This window comes from Rhineura floridana, chromosome 5, assembly GCF_030035675.1.
Source record: "Rhineura floridana isolate rRhiFlo1 chromosome 5, rRhiFlo1.hap2, whole genome shotgun sequence".
In the NCBI taxonomy this organism is placed as follows: Eukaryota; Metazoa; Chordata; class Lepidosauria; order Squamata; family Rhineuridae; genus Rhineura; species Rhineura floridana.
Window position 1 is genome coordinate 104463758 of NC_084484.1, and position 26464 is coordinate 104490221.

The following is a 26464-nucleotide window of genomic DNA, read 5'->3' on the forward strand; positions in this document are numbered from 1 at the left end:
GGCAATAACCTACCGCTAGGAGGATCCTATAAGCTGCTGCTGGAGGTGAGGAGGGAAACACACCACATGATGAAATCATATCAAGCATTTCCATATGATATGGTGGATACAAGCGGTGGTACAGCTAGGTAACCATAGACTGAGTGGTCCCATGGGGGCCCCCTTTAGATGACCTTGTGTATTACTTAAGTTGTGAAGTACACAATTAACATTTCTCTTCTTTCTCCCCTCCCCTCCCACCATTTGAAGCTTTACAACTGCTTTGACAGATGTTTGAGCAAAATAAATAAATAAAAACTTTGTCAACCCTGATAAACAAAATAGACTCTGAGAATGTGCAGCTTCAACCATGATATCCTGGGATGTTATTGGTTTTGTATGTTCAATTTCTCGCTTGCAGCCTCCCTTCCCTGTGGCTAGCAGACCAACCCACATTTCATTTGTCTTGCTTGCTCACTCTTTCTTCTAAATCTACTTTATTGTGGTGCATATCACTGGAAAGGTCCCTGCAAGGAGGAGGAGTGGTAGCAATGTCTTTTCCCTAGGCCTTCAGTCCTCGCAGCAATAGACACAGAAGAAGGGTTGTCTGTCTCTCCCTCCTCATGACTGATGTCCATTCTGGTGGCCCTTCCTGCCTTTTCTCTCTTCTGGTGTTTGTGCCTGCATGCCAAGGGTCAGGCAGTCACAGAGTCAGTCCAACAAGTAATGGATTGGCAAACAGCACTCTTCATTTCCTAACACAACTGCTGATGATCCCCTCTTATGCCCTCCACATTTCTTCCCCCCCATTTTGTAGCCACCTTTAACATACCATGGAGACCCTCTCCCCCATCCACACCTTTGAAGCAGAATTCTCTTTTCTTCCTCGACAGCCCGGAGGTTCTCAGGATGAATGGTATCGTTGGCACCAGATAAGGAGGGGAAAATCCAAGAGATTTCAAGGCTGTGAACCTTGATCCTTGCTTGTGACTTGCAAGTAAGTGCCATAGAATACAGCTAGACTTCCTTTTGAGTACAAGTACATGGGATCAATCTTATAAAGGGGCAGTCCTATGCATATCAACCATTGATCTGAACATGGGCTTGTATTTGAGAAAATGTGCATGGAATTGGCTGCATGATGAGATTTGGGGAGAAAGCGTCAAAACTGTGATTACTGTATATTTGGAATAGAAAGAGCAAAGGAGAATGGGAAATTGTTGTTATGGGCCTTCAAGTCGTTACAACTTATGGCGACCCTATGAATCAGCGACCTCTAATAGCATCTGTCATGAACCACCCTGTTCAGATCTTGTAAGTTCAGGTCTCTGGCTTCCTTTATGGAATCAATCCATCTCTTGTTCGGTCTTCCTCTTTTTTTACTCCCTTCTGTTTTTCCTAGCATGATTGTCTTTTCTAGTGAATCATGTCTTCTCATGATGTGTCCAAGGTATGATAACCTCAGTTTCATCATTTTAGCTTCTAGTGATAGTTCTGGTTTAATTTGTTCTAACACCCAATTGTTTGTCTTTTTCACGGTCAATGGTATCCGCAAAGCTCTCCTCCAACACCACATTTCAAATTAGTTGATTTTTCTCTTATCCGCTTTTTTCACTGTCCAACTTTCACATCCATACAAAGAGATCGGGAATACCATGGTCTGAATGATCCTGACTTTAGTGTTCAGTGATACATCTTTGCATTTGAGGACCTTTTCTAGTTCTGTCATAGCTGCCCTCCCCAGTCCTAGCCTTCTTCTGATTTCTTGACTATTGTCTCCATTTTGGTTAATGACTGTGCCAAGATATTGATAATCCTTGACAAGTTCAATGCCCTCATTGTCAACTTTAAAGTTATATAAATCTTCTGTTGTCATTACTTTAGTCTTCTTGACATTCAGCTGTAGTCCTGCTTTTGTGCTTTCCTCTTTTAACTTTCATTAGCATTTGTTTAAAAAATGGGAAATACTGACAGTTTTAAGGGATTTCTGTAGATAACAGATCACATCAGTGGAGTGCGCTAATACAAGCCTTTTCAGCCCTTTCCCATGCTACACTTAACATTTTAAAATTCCATTAAATTCAGCAAGAATTAAAAATGCTCAACTTTCACTGGATTACTCTCAAGGCATTTTAAGTTTCATTGCCACAGTAATCTTCATATTGCATATGACCATGCAAGAAGTGAACATTTCAGATTGATGAATATTTACACTGAGGAACAAAAGCTATTCCCAGAATATCTCTCTAGTTTTATTTACTTATTTCTTCTGAGAATAACATCTACAACTTATCAAATTTACTGAATCCTTTTTGACAGAAATGTGACAGAAGAGTCCACCATCCAGCCCAAAACGTATAAGTGTTTTATGAATGTCCATGTGCTTTTCTTCCAGGAGTAGCCAACATGGTGCCCTCCAGATGCTGACAGATGACAACTCCTATGAACCCCAGTCAATATGGCCAATGGGCTAACATGATATAGTCCAACAACCCTTGAAGGGGAATATATGGGTAGCTCTGTTTTAGACACCTGCACTTTGAACCAAAGTAAACATCACACTATTCATGTAGTTAGGAATCATGTGTACTTAAATATCAGTTGCAGGGAGGAAATCTGGATCAGGATTCTACTAAGAATAGAGGGGATTAATTATTCTCTCCCCAGACACACACTATTTGCATCTGGAGGAAAGCTCCCATTGGTGCCAATTGACTAGCATATAAGTGAGATTCTTCTTTGTGAAGGCAAGACAGATTTTTAACCAAATTGTGTTCTGTCATAATAAATATGTCAAGAAACATAATTTTAGAGTAATATAGATTACAAAACTCTATTAAGTGACAATGATGTATATTGTTATTGATCTGTTGCTGTGTACTTACCATATATTTAAAGCACATTTCCCTTCTAAAGAATCCTGATAACTGGAGTTTCCCCTCACAGAGCTACAATTCCTAGCACCCTTAACAAACTACAGTTCCCAGGATTCCTTTTTTGGGGTTTTTGGAGGGGAAGTGCTTTAAATGTACATCCACATCCACAGGTATTCTGCATGAGTAGTTGTGATAATCCGTTACGGCAAAAACGATAAACAGTTTTGTGGCACCTTGAAGACTAACCATCTTATTTGGGCTTAAGCCTCTGCAAATTAGAGATCAGTTCATCAGATTCATGAAGTTTTATCTGCAATTGCAATAGATTTTATTTACCAAAACTCACAAGGGAATATACAAAACCCTCTGGCCAAAAGGTCAGAAATGCAAAGGGAACACACAGTTGTAGTACTTCAGTTCAAAGCTCAAATGTATGCATTACAAGAAATATTTGCAGGAAATATTTTGTGATAACACAAATCTTCCTAGCTTTACTATGCCAATTTAATACCTATAGTGGGATGATAAATATACAGCTACATCTGTTTCATACAAGCCTCCCTTTGAAGTGGGTGTTGTTGATGATGATGATGATGAATAATAATGGTGACTTTCCAATCAACTGCAAAGTGCCCTTGAAGACTGAAATGTTCTCCTGGTGGATTCTGGATATTGCCATTTTTGATGTCAGAGTTGTGTCATTCTGTGGTGTAGAGACTGTCCTTTTTGTCCTGTGCAGATGAAGTTATATTTTTTGGCATTAATGCAATGTATCGCATTACAGGATGAGCAGGAAAATGAGGTTCTGATGCTGTGGGTAATAGTTAAGTCCTCCTAACACTGTTGCCCAAATGATTAAGAGGACAGAGCTGGCACACTATAGATGTTAAATTACTATTAAAAACCTAGGAACATAAGAACTTGAACAACCCTGCTGGGTCAGACCAAAGGACCATGTAGCCAGGCATCCTGTTTTCCTCAGGGCCAACCAGATGCCTATGGGAAGTCCACCGGCAAGATTTGAGGGCAATAGCCATCATCCACTGTTGTTCTCCAGTGACTAATATTCAGAGGCATGGTACCTCTGATCCTGGAAGTAGTAGAAGCACTGAGCTTTATCCTCTATTAATTTGCGTAAAAAAAACCCTTTAAAGCTATCTAATTTGGTAGCCATCACATCTTATAGAAATTAATTAACCTATATGCTGTGCAATGAAGGTGATGCAAATAATTGTGAATGGTCTCTGCCCGTATCTTGTATCCATTTGATAACCTCTGGAAACATCACAGATAATTGTTGAGGCAGTCTAATCCCATTCTTAACTAGAACTTTCAAAAGTAATGTGGGCTGTCAATGGCTAGTCACTGCCCTTCCTTTTGGTATGTCCTGATGTAGAATTGTAATGTTTCAGGGTGGCATATAATGCAGATGAACAGAACATAAGCACTACCAAAGCTTTGAGGCGATGCTTACAAATGTATTACTGCTTGTTTCTAATCTAGTTTCGCTAAAGCAAGCTCTTATTAGACATTATGCTCTCTTTGAAAAAGATTCAAAACTGTGAAGATTTCCTGCTAAAGCATGACCATAGTTAGGATAGGATATTGAAACACCTGTTTCTGCTGAATGGAATGCTGAAGCTAAAGTTAGTGTTAGCACTGGGGGTGTTGTCTGAGTGTATATATTTGTAACCTTCTAGTCATTCACTTGTCAAGCAGTTTCAACATTGCATGATTCATACCCTGGAATATTTAAAGAAAAACATATTGAGCATTTGCTACTTTTGGAAGAGTCAAAGTCGCAACTGCAAGTGGGAAAGGCAGCATATTTTTAAAATGTGTTGTTATATTGCCACCTAAATGCTCTGAAGATAAGTAATCATAGTCATATTGTCCTGGTAGGCCTGGTAATTTTAGATGAAACAATTGACTGAATCATAGGCTTTAAGCAAGCACAACAAATGGTCAGCTCATGGAGAGGGGAGAATGACCATAATTTTGCTATGAGGAAGCTTTTTTGAAATTCTGCAGTTCCTACATGGATTGGCCATGATGCAGTAATATCTGACATTTTGCAAGGATGAGAGTATCCCATTCATTTCCATGGAGGCAAAGATGTGCATACCCATTGAGATGCACACATATGTGGTTTTCACTGAAATTAATAAAGCAGCTTCTTCCATTTGCAAAAGCTTCCAACCTTTTGGGTAGATTGATGACATGGCAGAGGTGCTACAATTCAGGCATATATTGAGCAGCAAATGAAGCATTACCGATGTGTAGAAACTGTTTGTGTATTTACAGCCCTGTTCCACTATATGAAATATAGATGTCACATATGCTTTTATTTTACCCACTCGCATTAACATAAGAAGAGTCCTGCCAGATCAGACCAAAGACTGATTTAGTCCAGAATCCTGTTCTCACAGTGGCCTGCTGGATACCTATGGGAAGCCTGTGAACACAGCCATCATATCTAGTAGTCAGTGATAGCCTTATCCTCCATTTATATATCTAATCCTTTTTTAAAGCAATCCAAGTTGGTGGCTATCACTACATCTTGTGGGAGTGATTTCCAGAGTTTAACTAAGTGCTATATAAAGAAGTTCTTCTTTTTGCCTGTCATGAATTTTCCGACATTCAGCTTCACTGGATGGGAGATAAATTTGGTTCAGTTTGCATTTAAAGCTGGATCTATCAAATTTGCTTTCTGAAACTATGTGAGAACCAAAACACAGCCATCCTTCAAAATTCACACTTATCCGAATTTTGCAATGCAGTTCTCCAAACAATGTTTTTTTTTAAATGCATGTATTAGGGGGAAGTGTGCATAAATATATACAGCGCTTTGCAAAAGTAATCAGACCCCTGCTCTCATATTACTGAATAACAAATGGTACATTGTAATTTTGTACTGTATGATATTTTATTTTGAAACACTGAAACTCAAAATAAATTATTGTAAGATGACATTGGTTTTATGTTGGGAAATGTTTGTAAGAAACATAACAAACTGAAACATGTTGCTTGCATAAGTATTCAACCCCCACATATTAATATTTGCTAGAGCAACCTTTAGCTGCAATAAGAGCTTTAAGTCTTTGGGGTAGGTATGTAATAGCTTTGCACACAGTGTCGGAGGGATTTTGGCCCATTCTTCTTGGCAGATTTGCTCCAGGTCGTTCAGGTTGGTTGGATGTCGATTGTGGATCACAATTTTCAAAGAGCGCCACAGATTCTCAATGGGATTCAGATCAGGACTTTAACTGGACCACTGTAGGATGTTCACCTTTTTGTTCTTGAGTCTTTCCAACATTGCTCTGGCTTTGTGCTTGGGATCATTGTCCTGCAGAAAAGTGAATTTCCTCCCAAGCTTCAGTTTTTTAGTGGACTGAAGCAAGTTCTGGACTGAAGCAATATTTCCTTGTATTTTGCTCCATCCATTCTTCCTTCAATTTTAACAAGATGCCCAGTCCTTGTCGATGAGAAGCATCCCCACAGCATGATTCTGCCACCACCATACTTCACTGTAGGGATGGTGTGTCTTGAGGCATGGGCAGTGTTAGGTTTCGGCCACACATAGAACTTTGAGTTTTGGCCAAAAAGCTCTACTTTGGTCTCATTTGACCACAACACCTTTTCCCACATCACAGCTGGGGCACTCTCATGCTTTCTGGAAAACTCTAGATGTGCTTTCAGATTGGTGCGGCCGCATTTGGAATACTGTGTACAGTTCTGGTCGCCTCATCTCAAAAAGGATATTATAGAGTTGGAAAAGGTTCAGAAGAGGGCAACCAGAATGATCAAGGGGATGGAGCGACTCCCTTACGAGGAAAGGTTGCAGCATTTGGGGCTTTTTAGTTTAGAGAAAAGGTGGGTCAGAGGAGACATGATAGAAGTGTATAAAATTATGCATGGCATTGAGAAAGTGGATAGAGAAAAGTTCTTCTCCCTCTCTCATAATACTAGAACTCGTGGACATTCAAAGAAGCTGAATGTTGGAAGATTCAGAACAGACAAAAGGAAGTACTTCTTTACTCAGCGCATAGTCAAACTATGGAATTTGCTCCCACAGGATGCAGTAATGGCCACCAGCTTGGATGGCTTTAAAAGAAGATTAGACAAATTCATGGAGGACAGGGCTATCAATGGCTACTAGCCGTGATGGCTGTGCTGTGCCACCCTAGTCAGAGGCAGCATGCTTCTAAAAACCAGTCGTCGGAAGCCTCAGGAGGGGAGAGTGTTCTTGCACCCGGGTCCTGCTTGCGGGCTTCCCCCGGGCACCTGGTTGGCCACTGTGAGAACAGGATGCTGGACTAGATGGGCCACTGGCCTGATCCAGCAGGCTCTTCTTATGTTCTTATGAGTAATGGCCTATTTTTTCCCACCATCCCATACAGGTCAGTCTTATGCAGAGCTCTTGATATAGTTGACTGGTGCACTATTACGCCACTCCCACTGACCTCTGTAGCTCCTTCAAAGTGATTTTAGGCCTCTCTGTGGCTCCTTTCACAAGTCTCCTTCTTGTTCGAGCGCTGAGTTTTGAGGGACGGCCTTTTCTGCGCAGTGCCTGGGTGGTGTGATGTAGCTTCCACTTGCTGATTATTGATCCAGCTGTGCTCACTGGGCTATCCAAACACTTGGATATTATTTTGTACCCTTTTCCTAATCTATGCATTTGTATTACATTATCTCTCACTTCTGTAGCATGTCTTCATTTTCCTTCAGATCCACAGCCTGACCAATGATCCTTCAACAATGTTGACAACTGACAATGTGACAACAACTTTAATGGTTCACAGGTGGAGGCCAATGGTAAGGTAACCATGTCCTCAATAGGGCAATTTCTTTCATCTGTGTAAACTGGGAGCTTCCCCGGCACAGGGGTTGAATACTTATGCAAGCAACATGTTTCAGTTTTTTATGTTTCTTACAAACATTTCCCAACATAAAACCAATGTCACCTTACAATAATTGGTTTTGCGTTTCAGTGTTTCAAAATAAATTATCATATAGAACGAATTACAATGTACCATTTGTAATTTAGTAATACGAGAGCATTGGGCAGGGTTCTGATTACTTTTGCAAGGCACTGTATATATTAGTGAAAATAACATACAAAATGCATTATATTAAGATAAATTTCTTGCAAAAATGTGTATGTTAGTCACAACTACAAAAATATGTTTATTAGGAGAAATTTGCAATAAAATGCTGGAGAATTTTCATGAGGATTTTTTTTGTGAGTTTCTGTAGAAATGTGAACTAAATTTAAGACTGGAAAAATGAGAAACTCACACAACTGAAACTGACCTATCTTGCCACCACTATCCCCAGTTCTTGTTCTCAGAGAGGGAGAAAAACATTTTTGTCTCCACTTTCTCCACACCATGCATAGTTTTATACCCCTATTATAATCCCTCAAAACTCACCTTCTTTTAAAACTAAAAGGCCCAAAATGTTGTAACCTTTTCCTCATAGGAGAGTTGTTCCAGCTCCATTATCATTTTGGTTGACCTTTTTTGAACCTTTTCCAGCTCTTATTTTATAGAACCGTATTGCTTTGCAGACAATAATTGCTATTATAGTGGTTTTAATTGACATTTTGTTATTTTGCTGTTTCCTGCTTTGAGAATTGAGATAACTGAAAAGTGGGCTATATGTTTCAAATAAAATTTCTTCTTCATACATAGAAAATGATTTTTTTCAGTGCTTGCTAGACCTTCATTTTAGTTCATGGGTTGGATCCAAAACTAAGTTAACTTAAGGAAGTTCATGGACAGTGCCAGTGCCAAGCATGTCTGGGCTCTTGGACGCCAGCCTGCCCTGGGCCTGTGGTGCCCTCCCACAGACCATGCAGGCCCTGTGGCACCTGCCCACTCCACCTACCTATTCTTTCTGTGAATGCCCTGTGTGCTGCCTTATGCTGCATGTGCACACATGCCTGCCATCTATGTAGATGGCTGTAGGGGCATCAGCCCCTTACAGAAGCCTCTGCTGCCATCTTGGTTGATGGCAGCTGTGTGCACAGTGTGCAGGGCATTCACAGAAAGGGAGGAGAGGTAGGTGGAGCAGGCAGGTGTAGGAGGCCCGCACAGTCTTTAGAGGGGGCTGGGAGATCCCTCTCTGCGATCTGCGGCAGGGTTGGGAGTCGACCCTGCTGATAGCAGAAGGGGAGCACTACCCCCACACCCTAAGGAGGGGCCCTTAAAGGCCCCCTCAGGGTTGCAGGGCCCTCAGCCAGGACCTGACCTTCCCCCCCATTAAAGTCCCCTGCACCCTATCCCCCTGCTCAGATAGCTCTGCTATCATAAGTAGCTCCAAAAATGAGCAATTAGGACAGATCCAAACCGGCATGCTCATTGCATTTCATTTCAGTTTTGTTCTTTGCAATGCTGTCCATAGCATTGCTATCTACACCACACATTTAAACTTGTTCAACAGCCATCCCCTCTCCCCAGGAAATCATGGGAAACTGCAGTTACCAGGAGGGGGAGACATCAAATAGACAGTTCACACTTCTAAGTCAGACTACACTGTCCAGAATTTGTTGGGGGGGGAAAGCAGATTAGAGTGCTTGTAAAGATAATATAGGTTTGTAGTGTAGATAGCCACATCACTTTCATTGTAGAAACATTTCCTGCATATTCATGCATTTCCTTTTCTTGGAATCATGAGCTTTTTATTTTCACCTAAATGATGCTGAATTTGTATAATCGTACCACAGTAGCCCCTGAACACTCCTGTATTTGATACAGTGTGTCAAAATTGGCTTGAGACAAGGGTGTGAAATAGCTGGGTTCTGGGACGATGTAGCTAGTTTTAGAAATTTAATGAATGAGTACCACAGTACAAGGATACACCCTGAGCACTTTAAGGAGGAGGACAAGAAGAAAAGAAAAGACTCTGAAGATGAAGAGGAGATTAAACAATGGCTAGATGTAAAACAGAGTAAGGGCTTCATCTGTAAATGAGGTACAAATTTTGCAGAAAATCTCTAGCAGCAGGGCATCACAGATCATGGGATATAGTTTGGATTATGCTAATTCCACACACAAATATCAGCACAAGATTGAGTAAAAGACTGTTGGTTGTACACAGGCCGTAATCCAACTAAAGTGAAAACACTTAAATCTCATTTAAATCAATGAGTTGAAGTTAGTCGCCATAAATAATCTATTGATTTCAAGAGAACTTAGAACTCGCTTTAGTTGAGTTTGAGTTCTTGTGGAGTCCACAAGAACTATAACAATTTTCACCAGTTCAGAGTATTTAGTGAGAACCTTAATATTATATAAGCAAATTACACATCTCAGTCAGACCAAAGACTTACTAACAGAAGTTTAAAGTTCTAGGCAGACAAAAAAAAGTTCAGGAACAAAAATACTTTTTATATTGTCTTTTAATGAAAAAAATACTGTATGAATAGAAATGGAAGTATAACAAAGAACTTTTAGTTTCAGGAAAACACAGTTACCAGTAGAGGAAGGGGGGAAATGCCAGGATATTCGTTATTAAACATTTTTTGCTTAGCTATTTCTCCTAGAAAACTGATGAAGATACAGATACAGGACTATACTTTTTTTACACCACAAACCTAAACACATTACCCAAAAGGAAATCCCATTACTGAACTTCCAAGTGATGCATTTCGGATTGAGGTTCCAACTGACAATAATAAATCTTAATTATTCACCACTCTAATATCTTCACATTATTTTTCCATTTCTTACGTGCCAAAAAGATGATACACAATTTTAACATCCTGATTCTAACCACATATACTTAGAAGCAAGCCTCACTGATATTAGTGGAATATATTTAACAGTAAGTGTGCTCAGAATTGCCCAGAATTCTATACTATTTTTTGTTCGACAAAGCACAGGACTATCATTTACATAAAGCCAGTCTCTCTCTCTCTCTCTCTCTCTCTCTCTCACGCACACACACACACACACACACACACACACTTTAGATTGTACATAATTCTTTCCCAGGCTCTATATTTCAGATTATGAGGTATTAAAAACCCATTTTCAAAATAAATGCTCCTTTTATTTAGCTTTTGGGCAATTTAATCTTTAATATATCTGTTGATATGTGAACAAGAGTGTATCTGTGTGTGTGTGTGAGAGAGAGAGAGAGAGATCTTGTTGTTCATCTCCAATGAAAATAGCATAAACCCCAGCAACTTTACCATAAGAGTGTAGTTTTAGCACCAAACTAGAAGAAACATGGGGATCTGCCACAGAATACTCTTTTCTCCCTTGAAAAGCAGCTGCCGGAAGGAAGGATGGCAACTGGAGTGGGACTACCTATTTCAGGAAGGTTAACTCCTCTCTTCCTTATCTAAGTTGCCCAACCCCATAAAACTAGTATTTGTCCTGCTAGGAAAACTACCACGTAAGTCTAGGTACCTGTATGTTTTCCCTAATGAGACAAAGAACTTCAGGGAAATAATCTAAATTTGGTTAAGCCCCTTCCTCTCTCCACACCGTGATCCTGATCAAATTTGGGGGCCATTGGGATGCTTTTAAGAAAAAAGGCATCCAATCACAGATCTCATCTAAACTCATCTACTCTGGCCTGAAAATGCATCTACCAGAAAATATAGGCTGACTCTCACAAGCCTTTCTGCCCACAGTGTGTCATTCTACCATACACTAAGTCAGCTTCAAAAAGTCAACCCAAACTAGCTTTTCGCACTGTTACAACCACTCATACTCAAGAAGCAGGCAGCCAAGATCATGTGTGAAACCCCTGCTGTGCATGTGTGTGGCACCAGCATTTGCACAGCTGTCTCACTGCATGAAACCACAGCTGAAAAGTCTGACTAAAAATCTAAGGTGTCATGCACAGAAAGGATTATGATTTCAGTTTGCTTCCAAGAATATCTAGATTACATCAACATTCTGATTCTGAGCACACATACTGAGAAGCAAGTGCTATCATGGAAATATTAATAGGACTTCCTCTTGGAAGGATTACTATGGCAAGCTATACTACTAAACCAGCTCATTAAAATAAGCGTAATTAAAATCAATGGGGCTTACTTTCAAGGAAAAAGTGAAGATTAGCATGGTACAAAGAGAAGTGCCCTTTTCCATTTCCTTACCATATTGAAATCGTACAAATCATTATTGCCAATTTACAGTGTGATCCTATGCAAGTCTACTCAGAAGTTAGTCCCAATGAGTACAACAGGACTTAGTCCCAGGTAAATTTGAATAGGATTACAGCGATAGTTATTAAAAGAAAGTGACTGAGGTGCCAAGTTACAAGCATTCAAATGTTATTCAACGTATGATGACCCTTTGGCATATATTACCAGATAAGCGAACTAGCTTTTCTCCCACAACCAGTTCAGATTTATGAAAGAACAGGAGTGTGCTCCAGTGTTCCCCATATTAACAGTGCTCCTACTGATATGCCTTAGTATGGTCCACCTCCCAACATAGAAACTATTGATATCAATTACTGGTGTGCTTGTATTTTCTTAAAATTGGACGAAATATCTTTAGGAAAGAAATCTTTTCCATTTGAACATATAACAGAGATAGATAAGCATCCAATCATGTTACTTGAAATAAAATATTTATTTTATATAACAGATAAAATATACATACTGTATTAAGCTAGCAGCTGGCAAGTGTTAAATCGTTTGCATATTCTGCAAGTGAAGTATGCCAACATGTTAGAGAGAACCTTTGGAAGGGAAACAAAAAAAAAAAAACACTTGCCCAGCACAACAGACCCTAGATTTTTATTGCCCCAGACAGGTTCATTCAAAGTTATGATGATCCTTGCCTCTTTTGATACTGTATTCTAAGCTTCTCCAGCTGTTCAACACATTGTGTCTGGGCCAGCTTCAGCGTTCGGTTCTCTTCTGTCAGGTCTGCATACTCCTTAGTTAGCCGGGCAGCATCCATGCTCTCTTTCTCAGCTTGATCTAGCCTAGAGATCAGCTCCTTTCTGGAAAGAGGTAGAAAACGGGTTGAAACATACAGTATTTTATGTCCCTGTGTACTGCTTTGGCTTGGATCCAAAGAACTATGAAAGGAAGGAGAAAATGCATTCATGCTGTTATATGAACTCTTGTTCAAGAGCTAGCAGAAGCCTTCTGTATAACTGGTGAAGAAACAGAAAGAGAGAAAATACAGGCTGTAGTGTATTAACTCTAGTGTGCTGTAAAAAAGTATTGAAAAATTAAATTCATCTGATATATGTTGGAGATGTAGCAGATGGAGAAGCACATTTGCCCATGTTTGGTGGGAATGCTCCCAGGTAAAGAGATATTGGAAAGAAATAATAAACAGTATGAAGGATATCCTGGAATACTAGAGCAAGATGAACCCTCTAACATTGTTATTAGGTGCAATTAAAGGACAAATAAGAAAGGAGCTGAGCTTGGAAAAGTTACTTTTTTGAACTACAACTCCCATCAGCCCAATCCAGTGGCCATGCTGCCTGGGGCTGATGGGAGTTGTAGTTCAAAAAAGTAACTTTTCCGAGCTCAGGAAAGGAGCATGAAGTGCCAATTTTTAATAAGTTGACCTCGGCCTGAATTCTGTTGGCAAAAGATGGAAATCAGCTATGCTACCAACACTGGGTCAATTGAGAATAGAAGATGTGGAATGCCAAAATGAAAAATGAGATTATGGCTTATAAATTCATACGGGAAGGAAGATTGTATAGAGATTTTCCAGAAAAACTGGTACCCATTCATAAAATTTTGGAACAGGTATAGACTGACAGAATTGCCACCTATGGATATTTTAACAATTTGAATTACATAGAGATGCATATAAATCTCCATTCCTGTTTTTGTTGTTCTTTTTGCTTTTATTTATTTAAAAGCATTGATATACCATTTAATATTTCAAAAATCTCTTTGTTGATATTTGCTTGAGTGAGCTACCTTCTTAAGTAACTGAATGAATAACACATGACATAAAGCCAGGAAATCTGAAACATTATATCTCACATTAACTCACATATAACTCAGAATTCTTGAGAGTATAAGTAAATTGTTGTGCAGTAATTCATCTCGCTGTCATCTTTACTCGATTGACAAAACAAGCATGACAATCTGAGACTGCACGTGTGACTAATCAAAATGTTCTCCAATATCTTCAAGGCATTTTACCTAGTATGAAGCATTATGATAAAATTAGCAGAATACAGTGTGTTAGAAGGAGTAAGAGTAAGGAGTAAGACAGGGCTGATAGAACTCAACAAAATAAGGATTAAGAAGATCCCAGCTGGATCAGACCAAAGGCCTATCTAGTTCAGTATCCTTTCCCACAGTGGCCAACCAGATGCCTATGAGACGTTTATAAGCAGGATAGGAGGGTGACTGTTTTTTTTCTATGCTTCTCATAGGCATCTGGCATAGTACCTCTGATACTAGAGGTATTCTATAGATATCATGATTAGTAGCCACTATCCTCCATGAATGAATATAGTTATATGGGAAACGTTGAGGCAAACCTTTGGTTTTGACTTTATAGTTAATCAGAAAGACATGAAGCTGCCTTATACTTGCAGGCCGTCTACTTCAGTATTGTCTACACTGACTGGCAGCAGCTCTCCAGGATATGAAAAGAAACCGGTTATCTGGCAACTACAATGGGAGATGACTTGACAAGACATGCTGATACCCAACACCATCAGGTACATGGGCTAAAACCACCAGGAGAACTTTATATTTTCTCAAGATTCAAAGTCTCAAATGGCAATTGTTAGGTCTATTATTTTATTTATTTATTTAAATTATATCCCGCCTTTCCTCCAGATGGAATTGGTGACATGCCAAGACTCCAGACTCTAAAAAGAGGGGGGGAAATACCATGAATGAAAGGTGTCCCGAGTCTCTACAGGTGCTAGGACACACATCTATGATTGCCTCTCTGTTGCCTAAGAATATCTCCATAGGTCCATACTCTTGAATTTAATCTCTCTTTCACACTTTAGTCTTTGGTGCCCTGAAGCAAAACATTTATCCATTTTTGTATTTCTAAAGAACTTAATAGAATAAAAATCAGTACAGGCCCTGCCTATAGGTTTACAATGTAGAGAAACAGGAAAAATGGAGAAAGAGAACACACTTGGGAAGAGTACAAGAAAGCTATCAGCTAAATGTTTCTTTTGGTAATTTCCAATGTTAGTCGTATTCAGAAGAGACCCACTGAAATCACCCAGTGAATATGAACATTTCTTAAAATTAGCTTACAAAAGTTGTTCAGGCAGGTGTTACTTTTCTGAATATGTGACAGTTATTTTGAAACGGAAAGCACACTTACTTTCTTTCTTCAAGGAGTGCAATTTCCTTTTTGACCTCATAATATTCTTCTGCTATTTGGCAGTGCTGCTTGAACACCTGCATAGACTCCTTTGAGTCATGGCAAGGAGGTAGAGGCTTCATAAACAAAAGAGGGAAAATAGTTTAAGGTATTTTTGGTTTTTTTGCATTCAAATGAATTCTCAAAAATGAAATTTAAATCAAGACGTTATTTTAACATAATCATTTGTTTTATTAGAATGGTTGGAATACTGACTCACATGAAAATATTCTCATACAAAAGACAAGTTTCCTCCCATGTGGCAGAAGAAAAGTAATGTGAATTTACCATTTTTTCAGAAATCTTCATAACAATGCCTGACAGTCCTTACAGTAATTTTTGTTAGAAAACAAACCTATTTACTTACCAATCAAGCCTATTTACTTACCAATCAAACCCTATATATTAGAATATTGCAAATTGGCAATGTTGAGCATAGCAATGATGGCCTATCATGTTGTTATGCGGGGGCACTTCACTTCCAAGGGGTGAGAACTTCCATGGTTCCAATGCTCACCCAGGGTTCAGTTTCTTTTGTAAGGAGGTCACTAGAGGCTTAACATGCTTTGTAAAATTTGCATTTATTTCTAAATGCATAAGTGCAGCAAAAGGTAGAAGTTCACAGCATTAATACTCCAGAGGATATTGCTCCACCGTTAGGTTTCTAGGGATACCATCAGCAGCACCAGAGGATTTTTTTTCAGACAGCAATTCAGCCTTCTGTGTGTTTCTTAGTTCCAAGTCTGGACTGCTTGTCTTTCACACAGATGCAAAAATAGCGCATTCAGTGTTTGAGGGGGTGGGAGAGGGAAGATAAGTCCCCTTTCCCAAAATGCTCTATTCTTCCAGAATGGTCTCTGACCATTAGCCCTATTTTACATATCAAACCCAGCCCTCTGTGGTAGGTTTGATTACTCAAGCAGACCTTCTAGAGTCCAGATTGCCAACCCACTCAGTAGGAGATCATCCCATAAAAATACCAGCTAAACTTTTTTGGGGGAAAAGCCCATTCACCCTGGGCTCCTGCTGGGAGGAAGGGTGGGATATAAATCAAATAATAAATAAATAATATATAAATAAATAAATAAATAGGTAATCTCTGTTATGAGGTATCAAATATTTGGAATTTTTAATCTTTGATTCATCTCAGTGAACCAAAGTTTGGAAAGGCCTGCAACAGCAAAGATTCCTGGGAAACAGCCCCTCTGTGACCTCTGAGCACATATCTTGCAATGCCTGAAGGTATAGACTTCCTGACTCCCATGGAAATTTGGATTTGTCACCCAGTAAGAATAGCTCCTTTCAAACTAGGAGGTGTTGTGCATTTCTAAGCCTTTGGAGAAGACATATAAACTCCTGTCAAACAAAGAAACTGTTTTACACAAGGATTATGATAATCTTAACCTTGGGGAATCATCAGGAATCTACAGCAGGAGATCACACCTATTGTCCGGGAACTTATCAGGAAATGAGTGGGTTCCCACCTTCCTGATCACATTTACTTTGGGGTCAGTTTAGTTAGGAAAAGGTATAAAACATGAGGAGTGAGAAGGGGAAGTCAGTTCCTCTTCTGGAGAGCAGTTCCTCTTCTGGAGAGCTCCAACAACGCATGCTAGCATCTTTGGGACAATTTCAGAGCTATGGATTTGGGTGAGAACTTTCAAATCTGGCGCTGGTTACAAAGGGCAGAGCTTTTTCTCATTGGGCTAGATACGAAAGTCTCTCTCTCCCAGTCTTAGGCTTGCAGCAACTCTCCAGAAAAGGTATATGCAACTATCTGGGCCTTTTTCTTTCCTTTTTTTTTCTTTCTGTGTGGGTGAGCTTAATGTGAAAGTGTTCATAGGGTTAGTCTCTTTGCTTTAGTCTATCCAGTGTTGTTGAATGAATGAATGAATGAATAATAGTTAGAAAGCTACTCATTGTTAACTGCAATTATATACTGCAATATTTTTCCCTTGTTCCTTCTCTTAATAAAACCACTCTTTATTTTACTTTCAGTGTACGTGTTATTGGGTTAAGGGTAAAATCATACATGCTCTGGGGGTGACGTGCGGGTAACCAGCAAAAGATCCTGCTGCTCTCTTTTGGGGAATTTGGATTTCTAGTGAGCTACGCTCATGAGGAAGTTCAAGGTCCTGTCGTAACAGCTCCTCCTTCACTCACAGTCACAGACGAGACATGATGCTATCATCCAGAATACTGTTTTCAACACATAGTTAACACACAATGTTAATCTTGCGCAGAAACAAAGATTTGAATAGGATTACAATTTGTTTGTTTGTAAATTACTGCTGTGAAAAGTATGAAGGATCTCATTGCTTCTTCAGAACATTTATGTTACACATATTGATGAATAATGTAGTTCGGGTACTACAGTTTGTTTTGGTTTTATAATAATGATTTAATTTAAAAAAGCAGCAATACAATTACACAGACTAAACTAAAGAATATAAAAGGCAATATAGGAATGGCCAATTATTTCTAAAGATATATAATCCTAGCTTGCAACCCTCTGCCACCCCATCCTCACTAGTCTCATAAGGCAACAGCAGCAACAAGGAAGAGTGAATATGTCAATTACAATTTTTCATTTTTCCAGTCTCAATGTCACTTCTCTACTTTTCCATATGAATTGGTGAATAGCTTTTTTTTAAAGTTCTCATGAAAATTTGTCACAATTTTTGTGTGAATTTCTCCTACTATACCCGTTTTATAAGCAATTTTATGTAATATACATATTTTTGCACTGATCTAATTCATTTTTGTGTTATTTTGTATGTCATGGATTTATGCATTTATATGCACACTGTACTCCTGTATTTGCATTTTTGTACACATTTTTAAGGATGTCTGTGTTTTGGTTCACATATTGTTTCAGAAATTGTGAATTAGGTAAATTCGCCTTGAAATGAAAACTGAATTGAATTTCTCCCCCATCCCTAAACAGCAGTCTCCTGATCGCTATCAACATTATACAGGTGATCTGGCTCATGAACACTAGTACAAAAGCATCCAATCCTCCAGCTTCCCTGCCAAAGGTAGGTGACGCATTGCATCTTGGGCTGCACCTGGGCTATAATAGTTTCTTCCTGGTCTTCACAATCCCATTATACTATCATAGGGAACTTGCCCTGCGCTAATTATTCAACCTTGGTGGTTTGGCTGTGACCTTACATAGCCCATGTCTTACAACACAGGCTATATCACAATATAATTTGTGTATAGCCTTGCATTTGGTTAATCATATCAAATATAAAGTATTTACATTTTCATTATATGGTATAATCATATATATTTATCCAGTGGTGTCTATGTATAATGTGCTTTTTACAGAGACATTGCCCACACACAAATACAGGTTCTTGCCCCAAGGAGGTTAGTCTAAAATTTTGAACATGGGGGAGACCAAAGAACAAGAGAGGTAATGGATAACAAAGAGTGAAAATTAGAAAATTCAGTCACACATACAGATAGACTTGATTTTGAGTTTGGGCTAGGGACAATGAGCTAACTCAAAAGCAGAGCTTGGAAAAGTTACTTTTTTGAACTACAACTCCCATCAGTCCCAGCCAGTATGGCCACTGGATTGGGCTGATTTGAGTTGTAGTTCAAAATTAACTTTTTCAAGCTCTGCTCAAAAGCCTTCACAGGGCCAAATTTGATATTACATCAACAGATGTTGTTAGACTCTATCATCCCTGATCATTGACCATGCTGATTGGGGCTCATGGGAGTTACAGCCCAAGCATACCTGGAGGGCACTACTGTCACACACCATAAGTCAGACATTATTTTGCAAAATGAGCCTCTGAAAATGTTGTGCAAATATTCATCAACCTATCTCAAGTGCTTTATTCTTACACTTGTGTCACTTTTATATTACTGTTTTTAATATAATCAGTTATAAGCTGAATGAATGAGTGAATGTTTCAAATGAATTAAACTGCTTAAAGCTATTGATGGCTATCTCAAATAAACAGGACTTTGCCTTTGAGAAACCAAGAGGTACTGAGAAATTATGAATTAACAAGGCATGGATTGGCTGAAACTGCATGCTAGGGCAGCAGTCTTCCAAAAAGGACAACAGCATCCTCATAAGGCCAGAGATCCCTGTAATCATGATGCCAACTTGTCTGTCATGTAACTTTGGGCAGCGCAAACACAGAAAGAGACCCAGAGGACTGAACAACTAGAGGCTGGAACAGCCTAAGAACTTGGAGGACTGAGACAATTTGGGGTGAAAACCTCTGCAGCAGTGCAGCACTTCTGTGCTACTAGACTGGCATCTAGTTAGACAGAGCAGCTATCTTTAGTAACTGTATCCCTGCAGAGCGTGTGTGAATGTGTTATATGATTGAAAGCTCTTCAACAGATGGAATTAATACATACTTTTGAAAACTGGTACCACTGCCTTGGTCTCTGTGCTTACCCCCTCTGATTCCGGGTTGCATTTATGACACATGACACTAGGTTGGCTGTCCCATAATGCGCTCTGTATTTTCCTCTCTGCTGTGGTTGCTTTTAGCATTGCATTTTATTACCAGCTATTGTAAACTGTCCTGGAAATTGTGAATGAAGGGCTGTATAGACATGTTTTAAATAAAGTAATAACCCTTTCCCCCCAAACCTTCTCTTCCCAGCCATTTCTCTCTCAGGGGGCTCTGTGAAAAGAAGTAATTCCACCAGAAGAAAAACAGCAGGGGAGAACTAGTCTCAGGGAGAAAAACATAAGCACGGAAAGGGTCCGACTCTCTCCTTCCCACCACCACTGCTATGCTTAAATTGCTTCCTTCTCTACTTTACAGGGAACCGGCATGACTTGTGAAGTCATGCGACCACAACATTTAAGTTTGTCTCACAGAAAAGGTAGGTTTGAGGTGGGATTAGGGAACAGAGAGAGGTGATATTTAAGAGACTTAAAGGACTAAGGAGCAGAAGAGGAAGAGTCACTGAAGAAGGCAGGAAACTTGAGGTCAGAAGATGGCAGCAGAAGTGGAGGAGGAAAGGGCAGAGGTATAAAGAGATGTATTTATTGCTGGATCACTAGATTTGAATACCAAAAGAGAGACAAATATTAAGCAAAGAGATAGGATGCAGCAAGGCCATGGATACCTTAATGGTAAATGCAGCACCTTAGAAAAGATTTTATCCTGAGCAGTATGGCTTGTACTTGAGAACTCTTTGACAGCAACCCAGAGTCAAGACAACTCAGTCTATTATGTGCAGCTGATGGACAAGTGATACAAGGCTAGCATTCTGATGTTGCACTCCGGGCAACAATAACTGGGGTGCCGGAGTGGAAGGAAGAGAGGAAGGAAGCTTCCTACTAGTTAGTTGGGCATTGCACTCATAGCTAATGATACAACAATAATTGAATAATAATGTTCTTTAATGCCTTAGCAACCACAGCGGTGGCTTATGGTAGGGACCGGAGGCAGTGTGTTCTCCTGGTGGCTCAACCCTCATCAGGACTGGGATGGGTCAGGGCAAGGCAACAGTGGAGAGGCAGAGGAAGTTCTGGGTAGCAGCAACCCCACAGTTGCCAGATCTCTCCAGATCTTGCTGCTGCCCTGACCCACTGCATCCCTGTCCATATGAGAGTAGCACTGCTGCCAGGAGGACATCACCCTCACAAGCACTGCTGAGAACTGTTCATGTACCACAATTGGAGATTAGGGAGAAATTAATTTCAGTTCAGTTTTAAAGCTGAGTATCTTTCAAATTTGATCCTTCTGAAACAATATGAGACCCAAAACACAGCTATCCTTTGAAATTTAGACTAATACAAATTTTGCAATGTAGTTCTCCAACCAAGCAATGTTTACGTAATGCATATATTAGGGGGAAATGTGCATAAAAATGATATTAGTGAAAATAGCACAGAAAAATACATTATATTGAGAGAAATTGCTTGTAAAAATGTGTACATTAGTCAAAAGTGCATACAAAATGTGTTTACTGGGAGAAATTCACTCTAAAATGCTTATGAATTTTCATGATGTTTAATTTTTTTAATAAAAGTGAATTGCTGCAGAAATGTGGAGAACTGAATTTAAGATGGGAAACTTGAGAACCTGATAAATCCGCAACGGACAAATTCATTGTTTGGGAAGGGTATCCTCTAGCTTCTAAGATACGATTTTATATTCCCATTATCTTCAGTTTTCACTGATCATCTTCAGTTGAGGTACAGTGAAAAATGGACTATGTGACGTACCCATCATCTCAGTTCACTTTGTGCATCTGCCAGTTATTGCCAGTTGAAGTTCACACCACAAGAAATCAGTGAGGCTAAAAGATAGCATACTTATTGATGCTAAAAATTAACCTCTAATCTTCTGGAAGTTTCCAGACAGAAATTCCGCACATTTTTTCTGGGGTGTTTAGGAGATATCAGGCCCCCCCCGCATATGCCCTATGCATATCAACACTGTCTGGGGAGAGTTCATAGATTTAGATTTATAAAATATTCTGCATTCCTATGAGAGCAACATGTTAGGAACAGATAGGATGATGACAATTGTTGCAGCATCTCTAAACAGTGGTTCTGGGGGCCCTTGTAGGTTTGGGAAGGTTACAAAAGATCAGCAATGGTCAGTCAGTCAAAAAAATTAGCAATAGTGAACAATCTGGCCAAAGGAGAGTCTGTTCTCCACTATTGATCTTCCCCTGCAATTTAAAGATGTAGGGGACATGGCTGTGTTGGGTTTATTGGGAACTGCAATACAGTGGTGGTGGTGGGCAAACTCCACTGGGATCGCAGCTGGGGAGAGCAAGGTTAATTTCCCCTATGTGCTGTGGTCTTCATGGAAATTGCAGGGCCCCAGGCCTGGTGTGGCTATAGACCACACAACTAACATAACATGTACTTAAGCCCTAAATGTATTTGAAAGAGATGATTATATACCACTGAAGCTAATGACAGTTTTTATATCTGGGGCTTGGGGAATCTATGGCCCTCCAGGTGTTGTTGAGCTACAGCTCCTATCTTTGACAACTGGCCAAGATGGCTGGGGTTGATGGGAGTTAGGAGCCTAACAATTTCTGGAGGGCCACAGGTTCCTCATCCCATCTTTTGGAAGGATAAGGTCTTCAAAAATCTCCCAGTATCCTACACATGTTCAGACAGATAGTAAGTTCTACTGTGAACAGTGGATTTATTCCCAAATGTACATAAAATTGCAAACTGAGTCTGCAAGCCTGCAGCTCCCTGACTGAGCCAGAGTAAAGCCCCACTGAACTCAGTGGAAATGAGTAGACATGTATAGGACTGCGCTGGAAGTCTAGTAAATAAAAATATCTTGATTGTCATTCAATGAAGTTATTCTGGAGAGACATTTTCTGTACCTTCGTGCGAACAGCATCTTAATTTAGATCTAAATCAGTGGTCACAATTTGTCTGTAACCATGGACTGTATGTGACACTTTGAAAAAGGTACTTCTCCCAATACAGCAGCAAGCTGCTTCAGACAAAAGAAAATACTTAAGCTCATTCATCATAACTCAGTTGCCCAGTTAAGATGCACCCAACACCCTCTAATCTAAAAGAGAATCTATTTCTAACCCTGCTCCCTCTTTTTAGACTCCTCTATTTGTGGAGAAAAATACTCGGAGTCACTGTGTGGGGAGTGGCACAGGACACTCATACTTGTATTCAGCCTTTTAAAATGGTACAATATTTTTTGCTAACCTTCAAAACGTCGCTTCGTTAAGAGTTCACTAGAAGAAGAAAGGTAAGGGATTTCATCTAGATAACAAGAACAACAAAGCTGATGCCTGCTCATGATTTTCTTTGAGTCAGCTGTAAATATTATTTGCTATTTCCATATCACTTGTCAGAGTACAACAGTGTAATGACTTAAACATCTTCTGTCCTTCAGTCTCACACCCTTATCAAGGAGATTAGGGTGATAGCAATTTTTTCACAAATATTTAATGGGTTTCAGGCTGTGAAATATCTGAAATAGCTGTGTTGAAATATCTGAACATGGTTTCCCCCACATCCATACCAGACATTCTCACCAATGTGCTTTTCTGTCACCCAAGACCAATGTATATTCTTTCTAAACTATGGATATATTACTACTACTACTAATAAAGAATAGGTTAGAAAAAACATCAAGCAACCAACCACTCACTGCTCCTTTCGTAATTTTTACAAGGATTGCATGAGAGGCCACAACTAAAGCTTCTAGCACATACATATTTATGGGAAGGCTATTGTGTTGGATTGAATAAAGAGATACTTCCTCTAGGATGTGTGTATATATTGTATGTGGTACAATGGGCAACTATGGTCAGTTGAAATTCCTAAACCTAGAAATGAGGTCACATCCTCCAAGATGCAGGGTTTAATTTGTCTCTGCTGCTCACCAGGGCTCAGCCCTCACATTTGTTTTCAGTATCTGGAATTAACCTAGAATGGGGGTTGCCAACCTTTTTGGGGCAAACCAGAGAATGATGTGCCCCCCCCAGCAACCAAGCACACACCACAACCTTTTCTGTTGGTTACAACAGAATGCTTCTTTCAAGTCTAATTTCAGCTGGGGGTGAAGGGAAATCCTGTGGGCACCAGGAAATGCCTCTGTAGATGCATGTACACCTACAGGTGCAACACTGACCTAGAACATAGGATATTGGAATGAATAAAATGCCCCTGAACAGGCTGACAGTGCATTTCTCTCACCACTGGAGTAAGAGTGTGGGTTGTATTTAAGCACATTTCATTTTTTCATTTCATTTTATTAAATTTATATACTGCCCATAGCCGAAGCTCCCTGGGCGGTTCACAACAATCAGCATAAAATACAATGAAACACATATTTAAAACAGTTTTTTTAAAAGCTTAAAATTTAAATTTAAAACATAAACATTTTTACACATACTAAAATACCTGGGAAAAGAGGAAAGTTTTAACCTGGCGCTGAAAAGATAGTAATGTCGGCACCAGGCGTACCTCGTCAGGAAGACTATTCCATAATTCGGGGGCCGCCACTGAGAAGGCCCTCTTTCTTGTCGCCACCCTCCGAGCCTCCCTCTGAGTAGGCACCCGGAGGAGGGTCTTCGATGCTGAGCGTAGCGTAGTATGAATTAACATACACTGTCACCTCAATTCCCCCCCTTCCCTTGGTCTAGGAATAGGGATGGGGGAGCAATTTGATTCAATTTGCATTTAAAGCTGAATCTATCAAATTGCACTTTCTGAAACAATTTGAGAACTGAAACACAGCCATCATTTGAAATTTGCCCTTATCCAAATTTTGCAACGCAACTCTCCAACCAATGTTTACAGAAATGCATATATTAGGGGAAAGTATGCATAAAATGAATATATTTGTGAAAATCACTTACAAAAATGCATGATAGTAGGAGAAATTGCTTGCAAAAATGTGTACACGTCAAAACTACATGCAAAATTGTCTTTATCAGGATAAAATTGCACTAAAATGCTGAAGAATTTTCATGAAGATTAAAAAATCCACAAATTGCTACAGAGAAATGGAGAACTGAATTTAAGACCGGAAATGAGAAATTGAGGGAACTGAAATGGATAGATCCTTTCTTTCCTATTTTGCAGGAATGTATTGAGAACCTTACAGGGCTAGCTTAAAACATTTTGCTGCCTGAGACGTCAAGATTTCATCTTCCACTGTGATTAAAGTGACAGGATTGCGTCCTTCACTGTATCTGAAGGTAGGGAGCAGATTAGCTTTAGAGGGTGTAGAACAGGCCACCTGTCATGCATAGATGTGTCCTTTACTACACTACCACTTGCCCCCCACCCAATATCTGCCAACAGAGGCAGCAGTCAAACTCTGCTTAATGGTAGGGCCAACCCTGCCAAATTGCTGTAGGCAGCCCCATTAATAAAAGTGTTACCAACACCTGTGTGGAGCTTGAATTCATCATGTAGTTCAGCCTTCACCAACCTGGCACCTTCCAAATGTTCTGGATTACAACTGCCATCAGGCCATACTGGCTAGGGCTGATGGTAGGTTTGTAGTCCAAATCAGTTAGAGGGCATCAGGTTGGCAAAGGCTGGTATAGTTCAACAAACATTAAAAACTTCCAGGTCACAAGGTGTTTCCTCCAGTGAGACTTTTTTTCTTCCCTAGGGATTAACCACTGCTGGTTAGGGGCCTGAAAGAAACAGTGGTTGAGTTTTGAAGTGGCTGGAAGCAGAAATCTTGCATGCTGTCTTGCTGTTGGGAAGTGATGGTGCTTTAAAGATTAACACTGTCTGGGTATTCAGCTGCTCCCCTCAACTTGTATATTTAAAAATTGGTATTTTAAACTTACAAAAACCACTCTTTACAAGGTAACTGGTCCTTATAATAGGCCTACCAACTGAGGAGTAAGGAACCCAAACTATACATGGGAGGGACTGCATGGCGGTGGTTCCACTCCTACTTGGTGGGTCGGTTCCAGAAGGTGGTGCTTGGGGAGCATTGCTCAGCACCCTAGACTCTCCAGTATGGGGTTCCACAGGGATCAGTTCCATCCCCCATGCTGTTCAACATCTACATGAAACCATTGGATGCAGTCATCCAGAGTGCATTGCCATCAGTATGCCGATGACACGCAGCTCTATTTCTCCTTTTCATCTTCTTCAGGTGAGGCTGTCAATGTGCTGAACCAGTGCCTGCCTGCGACAATGGACTGGATGAGGGCTAATAAACTGAGGATCAGATCACACAAGACTGAGATGCTGCTAGTGGGTGGTTCTTCTGACAGATGGTGGATGTCCAACCTGTCCTGGATGGGGTTGCACTCCCCCTGAAGGAGCAGGTTCGTAGCTTGGGGGTTCTCCTAGAACCATCTCTGTCACATGAGGCTCAGGTAGCCTCGGGTGGCACGGAGTGCCTTCTACCAACTTCAGTTGCTGGCCCAGCTATGCCCCTATCTGGACAGGGATAACCTGGCTTCAGTTGTCCATGCTTTGGTAACCTCCAAGTTAGATTACTGCAATGCGCTCTATGTGGGGCTGCCTTTGAAGACGGTTCGGAAACTGCAGCTTGTGCAAAATGCAGCAGCCAGATTGGTAACAGGGACCAGACGGTTTGAACATATAAAACCAATTCTGGTCCACTTGCATTGGCTGCCTGTTTTGTTTCTGAGCTTGATTCAAGGTGCTGGTTTTAACCTATAAAGCCTTACATGGCTTAGGACCACAATACCTGATGGAACGCCTCTCCTGACACGAACCCACCATACACTATGCTTAATATCCAAGGCCTTCCTCCGGGTGCCTACTCGGAGGGAAGCTGG

The 26464-nt window shown here is 40.1% G+C and overlaps 1 protein-coding gene across 2 annotated transcripts in view; it reads right to left on the reverse strand.

Moving 5' to 3' along the window:
* Positions 1-10239: 10239 nt before the first annotated feature.
* Positions 10240-26464, reverse strand: part of MAP3K7CL (MAP3K7 C-terminal like) — a 79252-nt gene continuing 63027 nt past the window's right edge. For both annotated transcript variants that reach the window (XM_061627869.1, XM_061627870.1), the window contains exons 4-5: positions 15158-15273; positions 10240-12827 (exon numbers count right to left, since the gene is read on the reverse strand). In XM_061627869.1, coding sequence (XP_061483853.1) covers positions 12647-12827; positions 15158-15273 — 297 coding nt within the window. In that variant the 3' untranslated portion in view covers positions 10240-12646. The remainder of the gene's footprint in view (positions 12828-15157; positions 15274-26464) is intronic.